This window comes from Gracilinanus agilis, chromosome 1 (assembly GCF_016433145.1).
Source record: "Gracilinanus agilis isolate LMUSP501 chromosome 1, AgileGrace, whole genome shotgun sequence".
NCBI classification, from domain to species: Eukaryota; Metazoa; Chordata; class Mammalia; order Didelphimorphia; family Didelphidae; genus Gracilinanus; species Gracilinanus agilis.
Genome location: NC_058130.1, coordinates 725,991,814 through 726,007,839, shown reverse-complemented (window position 1 = coordinate 726,007,839; position 16,026 = coordinate 725,991,814). Strand labels below are relative to the sequence as shown.

The window sequence follows — 16,026 nt, the reverse complement described above, 5'->3', positions numbered from 1 at the left end:
TTGGACAGAGTTCTGAAGCCTTCATATATATATGTATATATACATATAAAATATGTGTATATATATATAAAAATGTGTGTATATATATATACATATATATATATATATACATATATACACTTTTTTTTAAACTTTACATTAGGCACTGATATATTTTGGCACAGTGGATAGAGTGCCAGGCCTGGAGTCAGGAAGGCTCATCTTCCTGAATTCAAATCCAGCCTCGAACATTTCCTAGCTATGTGACCCTGGGCGAGTCATTTAACTTTGTTTGCTTCTGTTTCTTCATTTGTAAAATGAGTTAGAAAAGGAAATGACAAGCCACTCTAATATCTTTGCCAAGAAAATCCCCTGTCGGGGTCACAAAGAGTCAGACAGGACTGAACAACAATAACAATTTTTTATGTATGCAATATAGCTCATCAAATAATGGTATAGTGGAAACAGCACTAGCTCTTGAGTCAAGAGTCATAGGTTCAAATCTTGCCATTGCTACCTCCTACTTGAGTGACTTTGGGCAAGTCACCTGGTATCTCTGTACCTCAGTTTCCTCATATGTAAAATGAAGAGGGTTAGATAATATGACTTCTGAGGTCCCTTCCAGCTCTAGAACTATGATCTAGTCCAATCCCTTGTGTAATTAGAAAATCTTGAATCTTTGGTCTCCATGTCCCAGAATTCTTTTTCATCTCCCAGAATCCTTTTCCCTTTGTGCACATAGCGTCTTCACATAATGTTTATATTTGCTGTAAGCCTGCTTTTTCTCTCTCTCGCTCCTCTCGTGACCGTGGCTGAGTTAGCACCCTTTTTACTCTAGCTTTTTATTTTAGTTATTATTAATAAATCTTATTAAATATAATACTTGGAGATGTTGTATATTAATTTTTAATCTTACATCCTACAATTTATAGAAAAAACTGCACTGCAAACCTTCCCACATTGCTATTATTTTTGATGTCGTAGTATAGCTATGAGATATGTAGCCCACCACACTCTCTGAAGAATGCGAATTGGGTGTCCCCCAATGAGGAGAGGGCCAGGAACAGATACTGCAGCATGTAAGGAAGGGAGGTCTGTAAGAAGCACCAGAGCAAAGGGTGCCACCAAAGAAATGTGTGCACAAATAAGAAAATGAGCTGGCACAAGGAGAGAGATAGAGGCGCCTGGTGGGTGGCTCAAACACTAGAAAAGATGACACCTCATCGGGTGGACCTCTTGTGGCCAACAAATGGGAAAAGTGATACCGAGGAGCATTTATTAAGCACCTCCTATATGCCAGGCACTGTGCTAAGCAGTGATGCTACAAAGAAAGGGAAAAGAAAGTTCCTGCTCTCAGGGAGCTCAGTCTACAAGCAATGATATATAAACAAGCTATAAGGAGGATAAGTTGGAGCTAATATACAACAGAGGGAAGGTGCCAGCATTAAGGAGGAATCAAGAAAGGCTCCTGATGTCCATCAGTCTGGGAATGGCTGAACACAATGTGGCATATGATGGTGATGGAATACTATTGTGCTGTAAGGAATGATGGACTGGAGGACTGCAGAGACAGCCGGAAAGACTTTCATGAACTGATGCAGAATGAAAAAAAACAGAACCAGGAAAACACTGACCACAGTAACAGCAATATTGTGAATGATCAACTGTGACAGACTTTGCTATTATCAGCAATAGAATGATCCAGGACAATTCTGAGGGATTTATGGCAAAGAATGCTGTCCACCTCCAGAGAAAGAACAGTTATTTGGGTTTATGTTTTGGAGTTTGGGCTTTACAAATGGTAACATATATATATGCATTAAATATCTTTTGCTTTAAAAAAACAAAGAAAGAAAAGCTTTCTGCAGAAGGTGAGGTTTGGAGCTGGGATGTGAAGGATTCCAGGGAAGGCAGAAGGTAGAAATGAGGAGGGAGAGCATTCCAGTCCTGGGACACAGCCAGAGAAAATGCCCAGAGAACAGGGACAAAAGTTGTGAAGGTTGTGGTGTGTGATTGTGATGGAATTTTATTGTACTATAAGAAATGATGAGCAGGATGCTTTCAGAAAAACCTGAGAAGACTTATATGAACTGATGCAAAGTAAAGCGAGCAGCACCAGGAGAATATTGTACAAACTGATATTGTAATGATGATCCACTGTGAAACACTTGGCTATTCTGATCAATACAATAATCCACAACAATTTCAAAGAACTCATGATGAAAAACTATGATCCACCTCCAGAGAGAGAAATAATGAACTCTGAGTGCAGATGGAAATATTTTTCCCTTTATTATTTTTTTAACATGACTAATATGGAAATATATTTTTGGTGACTTCACATGTATGAATGACATCATATTGCTTGCCTTCTCAATGTGTCGGGGAGGGGCTGGACAGAGAAGCTTCCCCCCCTCCATAACACATATTTAGAATTGTACATGCAAGGTGGCAAGGTGAAACGAACATTGGTCTTGGAGCCCAGGGTTTTCATTCAGTTGTTATAGCTGTTTCTGGCTCTCTGTGATGCTGGTTGGGGTTTTCTTGGCAAAGAGACTGGAGCAGTTTGCCATTTCCTTCTCCAGTTCATTTTACAAATGAGGAAACTGAGGCCAACAAGGTTAAGTGACTTGCCCAGGATCACATAGCTAGTAAATATTTGAGGCTAAATTTGAACTTTGCTCCTCCTGACTGCAGGGCTGGCATTCTTATTCACTGTGTGATCTAGATGCCCAGGAGTCCAGAGACTTGTGTCCAAATCAATAATCCAGAAATGAAATCATTTTTAAAATTTTGGGTAAGTCATTTAACTTTTTAGGGCCACAGTTTTCCTTATCTACAAAATGGGGATAATAATTATGGCACTGGCTATGTCATGAGGCTACTGTGAGGAGATCAATGTGTAAGCCTCAAAGAACTACAGAGACGTAGGTGATTATTATTATTTTTTACACATAATGTACCTATATATAGATACACACACGTACATAAAGATCCACCAATGTATGCAAATAGACTATAGGAGCAGGAGGATACCAGGATTTAGAGATAAAAGGGCCTTCTGAGACCACTTCATCCAAATGCTTCATTTTACATATAGGGAAACTGAGGCAGAGAGAAGCATCCATCTCCTGATGGTTTCAGTGGATCGCAAGCTTAATTACATGTGACACGCCAGCCCAGAAAGTTAATCTGAATCAAGGCTAACAAAAATCGAGGCCTCGTGTCCGAGAGTGGGAGTGGGAGTGGGGAGGGGAGGGTGGGCTTTGGTTGGACCGTGTGTGGCATCTTAGGTTCAGTGGGGGGACGTGGCTCAGAAAGGACATTGAAAAACTGGAGAGACTCTAGAGGAGAACAGTCGGGATGCTAAAAAGCCATAGGAATTGCTGTGGAAGGGGCTGAGACTAGGGGAGGGAGGAGGTGAGAAGGACCGTCCCATGGAAGAGGGATTAACCTTGTTCTGTTTGGCTCCAGAGGGCAGAACCAGAGCAGTCAGGAGTGAGGGTGGGGGGTTGAGTACTGCAAAAAAAAAAAAAAAAAAAAAGGGCCAAGTTCTGCTTGACATGAGGAAAATCTGCCCATCGGTTAGGACTTCCTCGAAGGGAATGGGCTACACCAGGAAGCAATGGGTATCCCTGTCTTGGTGGTCTTGAAGCAGAGGCCAGAGAAGAGAAGGGGACGTATGTCCAAGGATGGGTTTGGGCCGCAGCTCTCTGGGCTCCCATCCATCTCCAAGATCTGGTTCTTGTCCAAGGTCATACAGGTGGCAAGTGTCTCAGAGCCCTCAGATCACAAATCCAGAGTATCCTCTATTCCAGTACTCTGGCCCCCCCAAACACATAGGAACATATGAATACATATGTGAAGATATACACAGTCACACGTGCACACACATGAAATATTATAAGGTATATTTTAGCTTTATTTTATTTGGGGGGGAAGGAGAGTGCAGAGAAGTACTGGGCTCCTATAGTGGGGAGAAGCAGTAGTGGGCCCCCCTTTTAGGAGGGAGGTCCTTAAGTCCCCACTCTTTTGCTAGCTGCCCAGCCTCTTACTAGTTTGGGCAAGGGGTGGGGTAAGTCCATGGGGGCTGGTAGAAGCACAGACAGGGGACAAGTGGTGGTGGTAGCTGTCCCAGGGCATGGACATCCCAAAGTTCCCTCCTTCCATTCCAGGAGACAGGCTCCTGGCTAGAGAGTCCACCTGTCTGTCCATTCATCTGTTGGATCAGACTGAGCTTTCGGTCATACTGATGTCCTTCAGAAAGCAGCTGCCCATGTTAGGGCTCTGGGAACTTGACTCAGGGCTGGGAGTAGTTGGCTTCCTTACCTTGGTCCTTTGCAAAATAAATAAATACCTAAAGTGACAGGACATGAAAGGTGATAGTTAGAGGAAGGTGGAGTCCATTCAAATACTACCCACTGTTATAGGAAAAGTTAAGTGAAGATGTATAAGTTTGCAGATGGACAACAGAGAGCAGGATTCCAGAATCCTGGGGAGCTGCTGTTGGAGAGAGACAGTTAGGCCTAGGGCTGTGGCTTTGCTCTCTCTGGGTTTGACCTAAAGAGTTTGGCTATTTTTCCTGTGGCATTATACTGACTTATCCTCCCATCTTACCTGCTGCTCATTATCCTGATTCCCTGTGGCTGTGTTTGACATCTGCTGAGTTCCTGTGACAACTGGCAGCTGAGCGTGAGACCCAGCCTAGATCCTTGGATCTTGGTCCATCTTTGGGCCCTGCTAGACTTACACAGACCCTTTCCTTAAATCATCAAAGGGGGGAGGTTATAGTGTCAGCTTAGCTGAGTACAGGAATTTGGGGTTATATAGAGAGTATAGGAGTAGAATAAGGAAACCACTCAGAAGACTTCTCTGTTTTGATCTGGGAGATGTAGGTAGTTATCATTAGAGTAAGATTATCCACATCCCTTTTAAGCTGTCCCTAGTTTATTAAACCAACTGTTATTTCATAACTTAGTGGTCTATGTGTGTCATCTCAGTGTCTGGCTCTGCCTGCACTGGGCTTGGGTGGCCTTCCCAAAACAGTTTAATTTTCTGTTACTGGCACTAAATAAACATCTAAAACATCACCTAAAACCCACTAATATTTCAACACCCTTCAAGGCCCCAGGTGACTCTCACACTGATTCTGGAACCTCAAGGTTAGTGCCAAGCCACCAAGTAGATCAGGGAAAGCTCTGTACAGATAGTCTAGAGATCTGAGATCCAGTTCTGGCTCTGTGACCCTGGACCAGTCACTTGTCTTTCCTAAATGTTGCTCTCCTCTGTAAAATAGGGATAACCTGCCTACCCCACATGCTTATTGAGAGGGAAGTATGTTATAAAATTTATAGAACTATGGAAATGGCAGAGCCAAGATGGTAGAGTAAAGAGAGGGAACTCATCGAACTGGCAAGAAAGAAATTGTCTCACTGGGGTGAGAGTAGAATGTGCAGACCATGCCAACCTAGAGCATGGTAGGCCTAGCAGCCAGCAATAGCCCTTGGAAACATCTGGTTCAGCAATAGCAGCTTCAGGAACTCTTAGCCCACAGACAGTAAAGGGGCTGGAGAACTGGCCAGAAGGAGATTACAGGGGATCCTTTGTTGGCACTGGAAGCAGGACTCTGTTGCATTGCTCATATGTAGTTCTGGGTTGCAATTTTAGGGCAAAGAAGAGCACTAGCAGGAACAGGAACCATGGTCACAGTTCCCAGGTGGAAAAGAATGTTTGTGGTTTAACTTTTAATGTTTTAATATATAGCTCATAAGTATGTAATAAAGGCAGAAAATATAAATTGCAAGAAAAAAAGAGATCAGAGCACTGTCCAGAAAAGCAGTGACCACACCTCTACTTAGCTAATACCGCCTTGGAAGAAATAAAAACTTAGAAACCCCCAGAACTATATTTGAAAACAGCAGCACAAAAAACCTAAATCTTGGGACACCCTGGGAACAGAGCCCCAATTACATAAAGTTAAAAGTCAAGAAACAAGCTGGAAAAAATGTGCAAACAAGGAAAAAAAAGAACCTGGTTATAAAAAATTGCTATGGTGACAGGGAATTTCAAAATGCAAACTCAGAAGACAATGAAATCAGAGCAGCTACATGTAAACCTCAAAGAAATATGTGATTTGGTCTCAGACTGAAAAAGAAATCCTAGAAGAACTCAAAAAGGATTTTCAGAATCGAACGAGAGAGAGAGAGAGAGAGAGAGAGAGAGAGAGAGAGAGAGAGAGAGAGAGAGGAAAAATTGGGAAAATAACAGAAAATAACATTTTAAGAAACAGAACAGACCAATCAGTAAAATAAGCACACACAAAAAAACCAAAACAGAATTGGTCAAATGGAAAAAGGTATACAAAAATCCACTAAAGTAAAGAACTCTTTAAAAAGCAGAATTGGCCAAATGGAAAAGGATGAAAAAATCTTACTGAAGGAAATTTCTTAAAAATTGGAATTGAGGGGGTGGGGCCAGCTAGGGGACTCAGTGGACTGAGGCAGGCCCAGAGATGGGAGGTCCTGGGTTCAAATATGGTCTCGTGCTAGCCATGTGACCCTGGGCAAGTCACTTAACCCCCATTGCCTAGCCCTGTGATGGCAAACCTTTTAGAGACTGAGTGCCTAAACTGCAACCTCACACTGCATGTGAGCTGACCCCTTACTCCAGACAGGGGAGGGAGGAAGTACTCCCATTAGGCTGCTGGGCAGAGGGGTGGGTGATGTGAGAAATGTCCTCAGGTGTGATGGAGATGGGAATGGAGCAGCCCACTCTGGCACATATGCCATAGGTTCGCCAACACAGACCTAGCCCTTAACACTCTTCTGCCTTAGAACCAATACACAGTATTGATTCTAAGACAGAAGGTAAAGGTTTTAAAAAATTGGAATTGGGCAAGTGGAAGCAACTGACTCCATGAAATAGCAATAAACAATAACAAAATAAAAAGAATGAAAAAAATTAGAAGAAAGTGTGAACTATCTCACTGGGAAAGCAACTGTTCTAAAAAATAGATCAAGGAAAGACAACTTAAGAATTATTAGAGGGGCATCTAGGTGGCTCAGTGGATAGAGTGTAGGCCTGGAGTCAAGAAGACCTAGGTTCAAATATGACCTCAGACCCTTCCTAGTTATGTGAATCTGAGCAAGTCATTTAATACCAGTTGCCTAGCCTTTACCACTCTTCTGCCTTGGAACTGATACTTATATTGCTTCTAAGACAGAAGGCATGGGTTTGAAAAAAAAAGAATTATAGATCTACCTGAAGTCCATGATGAAAAAAGAAAGACTAGACATCATATTTCAAGAAATTATCATGGAAAATTGCCCTGAAATCTTAGAACTGAAAGGCAAAATAGAAATCGAAAGAATCCACCAATCACCTCTTGAAAAGATCCAAAAATGAAAAGTCCCAAAAGTATTATATCCAATTTTCAGAGTTCTCAGGTTAAGGAGAAAACATTACAAGCAGCCATAAAGAAACAATTTAAATACCATGTAACCATAATTTTAAAAAACCCATAAGATTTAGCAGCTTCTACATTAGATCAGAGGGCTTGTAATATGACATTCCAGAGAGTAAAGGAGCTAAGATTAAAACCAAGAATAATCTACCCAGCAAAACTGAGTATAATCCTTCAGGGAAAAAATAGATAATTAATGAAACAGAAGGCTTTCAAGTATTCCTAATGAAAAGTCCAGAGTTGAACGGAAATGTTTGTTATCAAATATATGACTCAAGAGAAGCATAAAAAGGTAAACAAGAAAGATAAATCATAAGAGATTCAATAAGGTTAAACTGTTTACATTTCTACATGGGAAGAAGGATACTCTAGGTTTGCATAAATAAAAATAATGCTAGCAAGATTAAAAGTATGAAACTGGAGAGGAAATGTTATAGCCAGTTTCTTTGATAAAGTTCTTATATTTCAAATACATAAAGAAGAAATCAAAGCTATTTATAGTCACATGAAAAATGCTCTAAATCACCATTAGAGAAATGCAAATTAAAAAAACTCTGAATTACTGCCTCACACCTATCAGACTGGCTATGACAGCTTTTTCTTTAGCTCTCTCCCTTGTCTAGAAGGCCATCCCGCCTCATTTCTGCCTCCTGGCTTCCTTCATGGTCCAGCTAAAAACCCCTCCTTCTCCAAGAAGTCTTTCTTGGTCTCTCTTAAAGCTAGTGCCTTCCTTCTGTCTGTTACCTCCTATTTATCCTGAATATAGCTTAGTTTGTCAGCACATTTATTTATATATTATCTCCTTGAGGGTAGGGACTGTCTCATTACCTTTCTTTTGTATCCCCAGAATTTAGCTATGCCTGGCACCTGGTAAGTGCTTCATAAATGTTTGTTGACTGACTGATCAACTTCTACCAGCCCCACAGCATGACCAAACACTGGGAAAGACACATAATATGAGGGAGGGAGTAAAAGCCATATAATAAATAAAGGCAAATAAATAAAGGGGCAGCTAGGTGGCACAATGGATATAGATCAGGCCTGGAGTCAGGAAGACTCATCTTCCTGAGTTCAAATCTAGCTTCAGCACTTACTAGCTGTGTGACCCTGGGAAAGTCACTTAACCCCGTTTGCCTCAGTTTCTTCATCTATAAAATGAGCTGGAAAAGGAAATTGCAAACCACTCCAGATTTGTGCCAAGATAACCCCAAAGGGGGTCACAAAGAGTCAGACATGACTGAAAATGACCGGACAACCAATAACAAATAAAGAAGTGGATGTCTATTCCCTGCCCTCCAAAGGCAGATGTTGGGGTGTGGGGGAGTCCAGGACCTGGCACGTTTGAGGGGAGTTTAAGTCTTGCAGGACCCTCTGTTCCTGGAGCAAACAACCATTGGACACAGGAATCAGAGAAGAGGGAGGGGAACTAATGAAGGCTTTTTGGAGAAAGTGGGCCATGAGCCAGGGCCCTTTCTGACAGCCAGCATTCAGAATGACTCTATCCTTAGACTAAAGCTGGGCTCCTCCCATCCAGTCTGTTCTCAAACCTGGTCAAGTGTGGTCTGGGTCACAGAGAAGTCTTCAATGCCCAGGCGGGGGCTGTGGGTGGCTAATTCATCGAAGATGAGAGCCAGTGGGCAGTGCCCAGCGGGCAGCTGATAGCGGATCAGGCAGCCATGATGTTCCTTGAGCAGGGCGCTGGGGAAAACAGTCTTCATGAAGTCCTGGGCTGGCCCTGGATGGGAGGTGGGCACTCGCAGAGACACTGTGTAGCCCTCTCCAAACCTGTGGGAAATGCCATGCTCCAGCTGAGCCTATGCCCAGCCTCCTCCTCTGCTTCATGGCCGGAGAAGCAAACACTTGAAGGACTTGCTCTGCCTGGCCCAGAAGGCAATGTTGGGTTGGGGGTGACGTCATGGAGAGGAAGAGTTAGGACTGATGTAAAGAACAATTGCCTAATAATGAAGACTGTCTGAAAAGTGCAATGGGCTGCCTTGAGAGTTAGGTAATGAGCTCCCTGTTGTGGAGGACCTTGTGTTGGGTGAACTGAAGGGGACGTTCTTGCTTGGGTCAGGGTTAGATTAGAGACTGTCCCCCAATGGTCCATTCAGCTCAGAGATTCTGATTCTGAACCTTGGTAACATTATTCAGGGCAGCCCATGGATGGGATGAGCTCCCACCCCTGTCCCCTTCCACCTCTTACCTGTTCTTAAGATGCTGGACACTGCCCAGGCACTGGAAACGCCCATTCACCATGATGGCTAAGCGGGTACAGAGTGCCTCACACTCTTCCATGCTTCCAGGATAGTGGCAGACAGATGTAGGGGTAGGTGCAGAGGACAGACAGGCCAGAGGTCAGTAACCACAGCCTTGAGCATCCTCTCCCCCCCTCCAACCTCCGCTGAACCTCATAGATGTAGTCCACTCTCCCTGGGTCCCCCAACCACCCCAATCTTTCCCCAACCCAGGCCCTCTTTCCCCTGGAACCTCATATTCCAACTCTGACATTCCCCCTCCAAAGTTTCTTCTCCCAACCAAAGCACCTTTTCCTGAGAATCTATTCCTCAACCCTAGCCCTCCCCACCCCAACTGCCCCTTCCCTTCAGCCCCTGACTCTCACCATCCATCTATTGGCTTTTCCCCTCCAGTCTTCCTAACACATAAACATACACCCTCCTACCTGTGTGAGGTGAGCACTACAGAGCATCCCTCCTTGACTATTCTTAGGACACTATTCCAGAGGAAGCGACGGGCTTGGGGGTCCATTCCTGTGGTAGGCTCATCCTTGGGGGCAAGGGTCCAGGGACAGGGCGTTGAATAGTCAGATAAGACAAGAGATGTGCCCAGTCCTCAACTCCTGCCCTATAACCCTATAAACTGAGAGGTCTTGTCCCAGTCTCCTCCACATATTCAAAGATCTCTCTTTAGATTGAGCTGGGGAGAAGCCTATTGAAATATCCTCCCCCAGACAACCATTCATCTCTTACTTCCCTTACTCCCACTCCCTCAAAGAATATCTGGATTTTTTTGTTGAAATGACCCCAAATCTAGACCAATCTCTTAATTTTACATTTGGAGAAACCAAGGCCTTTGCAGGGAAAGTAACTTGACCAAGATCATTTTGCCGGAGCAAACCCAGGTCTTCTGAACCCAAATCTAGAGCTCTCTCCACTATTATATGTTGTCACATCATCCAATGCTCCCACTTTATAGATGAGGAAACTGAAGTCCAGAGAAAGGAATAAACTTGATCATGTTTGGTGGAACAGAAAACAACTTCCCTTCTCACTTCAGAAGGAGGCAGTGGACCACTGAAGTTCAGGGGGCTAAAGGCCAAGAATTCCTGGGATGGGTCCTACTTACTCCACATCTGTTTCCCTTCTTCTCCAAAGGGTACAATGATTCCCTCCCCCCCCCCCCACCCAGAGAGGGGATTCATGAGTATGGAAGGGGCTGACCCTGAGGATTCTGTCCCCCTCCCTAACCACCATTCTTATGAGCTCACCAGGAAGATGATGGGTGGTCCTCCCACCAGGGCAATAGCAGTGGACAGCTTTCTCTTGTTCCCACCGCTATAGCTCCCTGAGATCTGGTCTGCATAATGTAGCAGTCCCATCTTGGTCAGGCCCAACTGTACGTCCTGCCAATGGGAGAGACCAAGAGGAGTCCACCCTAAGGCCAGGGGGTTCCAAGTGGGTTCCTCAGCAGAGCTTGGGGTCAGGCTCAGAGCCAAGGAAGAAGCAGATAACTGGGCATAAGGGGCTGAGAAGCTATCTAAGCAATTCTCCTTATGAACAAGACTGATGTCTTCCTTTGCATGGTGCAATGGGAAAATCCCTGGGATTTGGACTCATGAGATCTCGGTTCAAATCCTGGTTCTATCTTTTATTAGTTGTGTGAGACTTAGAGTAATCCCTTCCCCTCAGGAGCTTCCAGACATCATGCACTCACACTTTCATCTGCCTCCTCCAAAAGCAGGCATTTTGTAACTCTTAAGAGCACAGGAAAGATGGGAGTTTTTAAGAACAAAAATCTGACCAATATTCATCAAACACCTACTGTGTATAAGACCATATCACAGCACTGAGTTGAACCTTTTATAGGCCCATCAGACTGAGAGTTGGAAGGGAAGGAGCTTTAATGAAAATCTAGGGGCAGGTAGGTAGCATAGTGGATAGAGTACCGGCTTAGAGTCAGGAGAACCTGGATTCGAATCTGTCCCTAGAAATTTCTGAGTTGTAAGATCCTGGGCTAGTCATTTAACCTCATTTTCCTAGCCTTTACTACTTTTCTGTTTTAAAATTAACACTAAGAATACCACTACTAGGTCTGTATCCCAAAGAGATGATTAAAAAAGGGAAAAGGACCTACATGTACAAAATATTTATAGCTGCTCTTTTTGTAGTGGTAAAGAATTGTACATTAAAGGTGTGTCCATCCATTGGGGAATGGCTGAACAAATTGTGGTATATGAGGGTGATAGAAGACTATTGTGCTATAAGGAATGATGAACAGAAGGATTTCAGAAAGAGCTCCATGAACTGACGCAGAGTGAAATAAGCCGAACCAGGAAAACATTGTACACAGCAACAGAAATATTGTGGGATGATCAATTGAAACTCAACAACAATCTGAGACAATTCTGAGGGACTTGGGACAAAGAATCCATCTCTAGAGAAAGAACCGTGGGACTCAGAGGCAAATCAAAGCATATTCTTTTTCACATTAGTCTATTTACTGTCTTATTTTGGGGGTTTGGTTTTACATGAGTATTTTCTTACAACAGTGACCAAAAATGGAACTAGGTTTTACATGATAACACATGTATAATCCAGATCAAATTGCTTACCATCTCAGAGAATGGGGAAGGAAGGAGGGAAACAATTTGGATCTTATAATTTTGGAAAACATAGGTTGAAAATTATTATTACATGTAATTGGGAAAATAAAATATCTTTGAGAAAAAACCCTAAAACAAACAAACAAAAGAATTAATGCTAAGAAGGTATGTTTTTTATTTATTTACTTTTAACCCTTAATTTCTGTCTCGGAATCAATACTGTGCATTGGTTCCAAGGCAGAAGAGTGATATGGACTAGGTGATGGGGGTTAAGTGACTTGCCCAAGGTCACATCTCTAGGAAGAAGGTTAAAAAACAACATCTACTCTAATTCCAGATTTTCTGGCCTCCCCCTATGTCCTTATTTTACCACCCTCTACCCTTTCCCACCTTATATCAGTTATTTGTCTACATGTCCTTGTCCTCTGGTCCCACCAAAATGAATGCTCCCTGAGGGCAGGGTTTTGTGTACTGTTTTTGCACCTGGGTGTCAAGCACAGATCCCACCCCATAGCAGGAGTGTAACCAGGCTTTAGCCTAAGGCTAGAGGGTGTTGAAAGCTGTATGAGACAGGACTCCAGATGGATACAGAGAGAATGCCAAATACAACCTCACAGAGAGATTCATCGAGGTAAGTGACTTGTCCAGGGCCACGCAGATAGTAAGCAAGAGAGAGGATCTGAACTCAGGTCATCCTCCAATACAAATCCCTGCATTTTTTCCCCTGTACCATCACGTTTTACAGATGGGGAAAACCAAAGCTCAGAAATATTAATAGATGATTATAGAAAAAGGGAAAAAAACCCATTCCCCACATAATGGCCAACTCTTGGGTAACCCACGTTTATAGGAGACTAATTTTCTGACAATAGAACCATCATCTGTGACTAGAGTTTAGTGGCACCTGCCAGGCTTGGGTTCTACTGGCATAGCCTGAGTTCAGAGTCACCCACAGTGGGAAGAAGACTGGACTAGAGACACACAAGGCCAATCCTAATGAAAGAAACTTCCAGTTCTCCAGTCAACCTTCTATCAGCTTCGTTTGCTTGCTCATGGTGGGACGGAGGGGATCTGGGGTGATCCAATGTCTGTGTGGTAGGGCCACTGGGCTGGAAGGACTTCAGCAATGGGTCCTACCCAGGAGTAGGTCTGCTGACCTAGGACTAGCCTGGGATGCATTCCCCTCTTCCCCTGGCCCCCTTCAAGGCTCAGCTTAAAAATCCCCTTTCTGGATCCTCCCCACCTCACCCAGGCACTAGAGCCCTCTCCTCCCAATGATCTTGTATCTATTTGGTGCTGATCTACATATGTAGCTGGGGGGGGGTCTCCCCTGTTCTGAGAACAGGAAGTGTTTTCATTTTTGTTTTTGCATTTTTTTAAAAACCTCTTACCTTCCATCTTAGAATCAATACCGTGTATTGGTTCCAAGGCAGAAGAGCGGTAAGGGCTAGGCAATGGGGGAGTTAAGTGACTTGCCCAGGGTCACACAGCTAGGAAGTGTCTGAAGTCAAATTTGAATCCAGGACCTCCTGTCTCTAGGCCTGGCTCTCTATCCACTGAGCCACCCAGCTGCCCCCGTTTTTGCATTCTTAGTGCCTGGCACGTAGTAGGTACCTAATAAATGTTTGTTTCTTGATTGATTACCAGGAGAATGGCTTCAATAATTGGCTAAGGCAATTTAGGAAGCGATCTGGTATGGCTCATGCCTGTGGTGGGCTCATTCTTGGGGCAGAGGCCTGGGAACAGGGCATCAAATCATCAAACTGGGAATGGGCCCAGGTGTCCACTTCTACCCTATATCCCTGTTTTAGCAGTAAGTAGGGTTCCCATTGGCTTGCCCTTACCCCCTGCCCCAGGGACAATAGGAATAACACTTTTATGTTTACACAAAACATTATCTCATGAATTATCTTAATGGATTCTGACAACCCTTATCTCCCAAGCTAACTAAATTAAGCAGGACAAGCTTTAATCCCTAGTTCCACTTTATAGATGTAAAACTGAGGTTTGGGTAAGGGAAATGACTTGTCCAAGGTCCTACTGTATATCCAAAGTCAGGATTTGAACTGAGGTCTCCTGGTACCATACCCAGGTTTCTGTCCATGCTGTCTTCTGGACGCTGGCCACTCCCCATGATCAGTAACTCTCTATGTGTGTGGGTGTTTATTTCTGTAAGTGATTCTTAAATGAAATCGTGGAATTAAGTCTTCATTAATAGGAACCTCAGCCCCTTGATGTCAAACCCATCCTCAGCTCCTTGGGTTGCAATGCAGGACTAGACCACACTCTGTAACACAATCGGGCTTAAGGAAAGTTTGAGGGGATAGTCTGGGGGGGATGTAGAACAGAGGCAGAGACAGGGATGAGGCTGAGGGTTCTCTCGGGGTTCAAAGTACCCTGAGAGCTTACCTGGGCAATATCTTTCTCAGGTATTCCCCGAAGTCGAGAGAAAAATTCCAGGTGCTCTCGGCCAGTCAACAATTCTGTGATGGCATCAAACTGGGGGCAATAGCCCATGTGGTTCTGGGCTGTCTGCAGGTCAGTCAGGATGCTGTGGGGCAGGAGGAGGGGTACAAAAAGAGATGGAGTGGCAGAAGGATGGGAAGAGAGGGACGAGAGACAAAGGAATGGAGAGTGAGGGACGAGAGGCAAAGAATGGGATACAGAGGGATAGAGATATACAAGATATACAAGAAAGGAAGATATACATGGGAAGAGGGAGATGGATGGGGAGAGGGAAATGGAGGAGAAAGCATTAGAGACAAGGAATGGGGGACGAAGGGTGGAAGATCAGGAATGGGGTACAGTGGGAGATGGGTCATAGAAACAGGGTGATGGAGAGGGGAGGACAGGGAGATTGGGAACAAAGAATATAGAAATGGGGGGGTAATGGGGGAAATGGGTATGGGAGTGGAGGGGCCCACAGGTAGCAGGGAAAGGAGGACAAGGATTTGGGGGGTAGGAAAGAGGATGAGGAGATGACCAGCTGGAAGGGGCAGACATATGATGGGAGAATAGGGAAACAGGGAATAGAGAACCTGGGGGATGGACCAACCAGAGGGAGCCCAAAGAGGTCAATGAAATTTTGCCCTGAGGGCAGGAAAAGTAGGGGCTGGGCCTGTTTGTCCCCTAGCAATAGTCCAGGATCTTTGGTAGAGGGGCATCCTTCCTTGACCCAATCCCAAGTCCCTACTTTCTCCCACTCTCCAGCCTCCCTCTATGAAGGCTTCCCCTTCCCTCACCTGCAGCCCATGAGGATGGCATCACCTTCACTTATCTCGATGTCCCCCGTCACCATTCGAAACACGGTTGTCTTCCCTGCCCCATTTACCCCCAGGAGCCCAAAACACTACAAGGAGAGAGGAAGATAGAGGAGTCAGAGACAGACTCTTAAAACTCTATATCTAGCCCCAATTTCCTTCTTATGTTCCAGTTCTGCCCTCTGGGAACTTCTATCCGGATACCCCAAAGGCATCTCAAACTCATTGACATGTACAAAATGGAACTTACTCTATTCCCACCCCCCCAACCCACCTCTCCTCCATAATTCCATATTCCAGTTGAAGGTACCATCATCCTTCCAGGCACAGTCATCTTTGACTCTTCACATATCCAATCAGTTCTCAAATCTCGTCTACCTCCCCGACATATCTTCTAAGGAAGTTTCTATCTTTCTTCCTCTCTCATCCACTCATAAAGCCGCTACCCTAGTGCAGACCCTCTTCATCCTCACCTCTCACCTAGA

At 44.2% G+C, this 16,026-nt stretch overlaps 1 protein-coding gene across 1 annotated transcript in view; it reads right to left on the bottom strand.

Moving 5' to 3' along the window:
* Nucleotides 1-3,893: 3,893 nt before the first annotated feature.
* ABCA7 (ATP binding cassette subfamily A member 7) overlaps nt 3,894-16,026 on the bottom strand; it is a 50,569-nt gene continuing 38,436 nt past the window's right edge. Inside the window, exons 42-48 of the mRNA XM_044685337.1 lie at nt 15,524-15,630; nt 14,691-14,832; nt 10,947-11,081; nt 10,122-10,225; nt 9,645-9,737; nt 8,989-9,226; nt 3,894-4,336 (exon numbers count right to left, since the gene is read on the bottom strand). Of these exons, the coding sequence (XP_044541272.1) occupies nt 4,280-4,336; nt 8,989-9,226; nt 9,645-9,737; nt 10,122-10,225; nt 10,947-11,081; nt 14,691-14,832; nt 15,524-15,630 (876 nt within the window). The 3' untranslated portion in view covers nt 3,894-4,279. The remainder of the gene's footprint in view (nt 4,337-8,988; nt 9,227-9,644; nt 9,738-10,121; nt 10,226-10,946; nt 11,082-14,690; nt 14,833-15,523; nt 15,631-16,026) is intronic.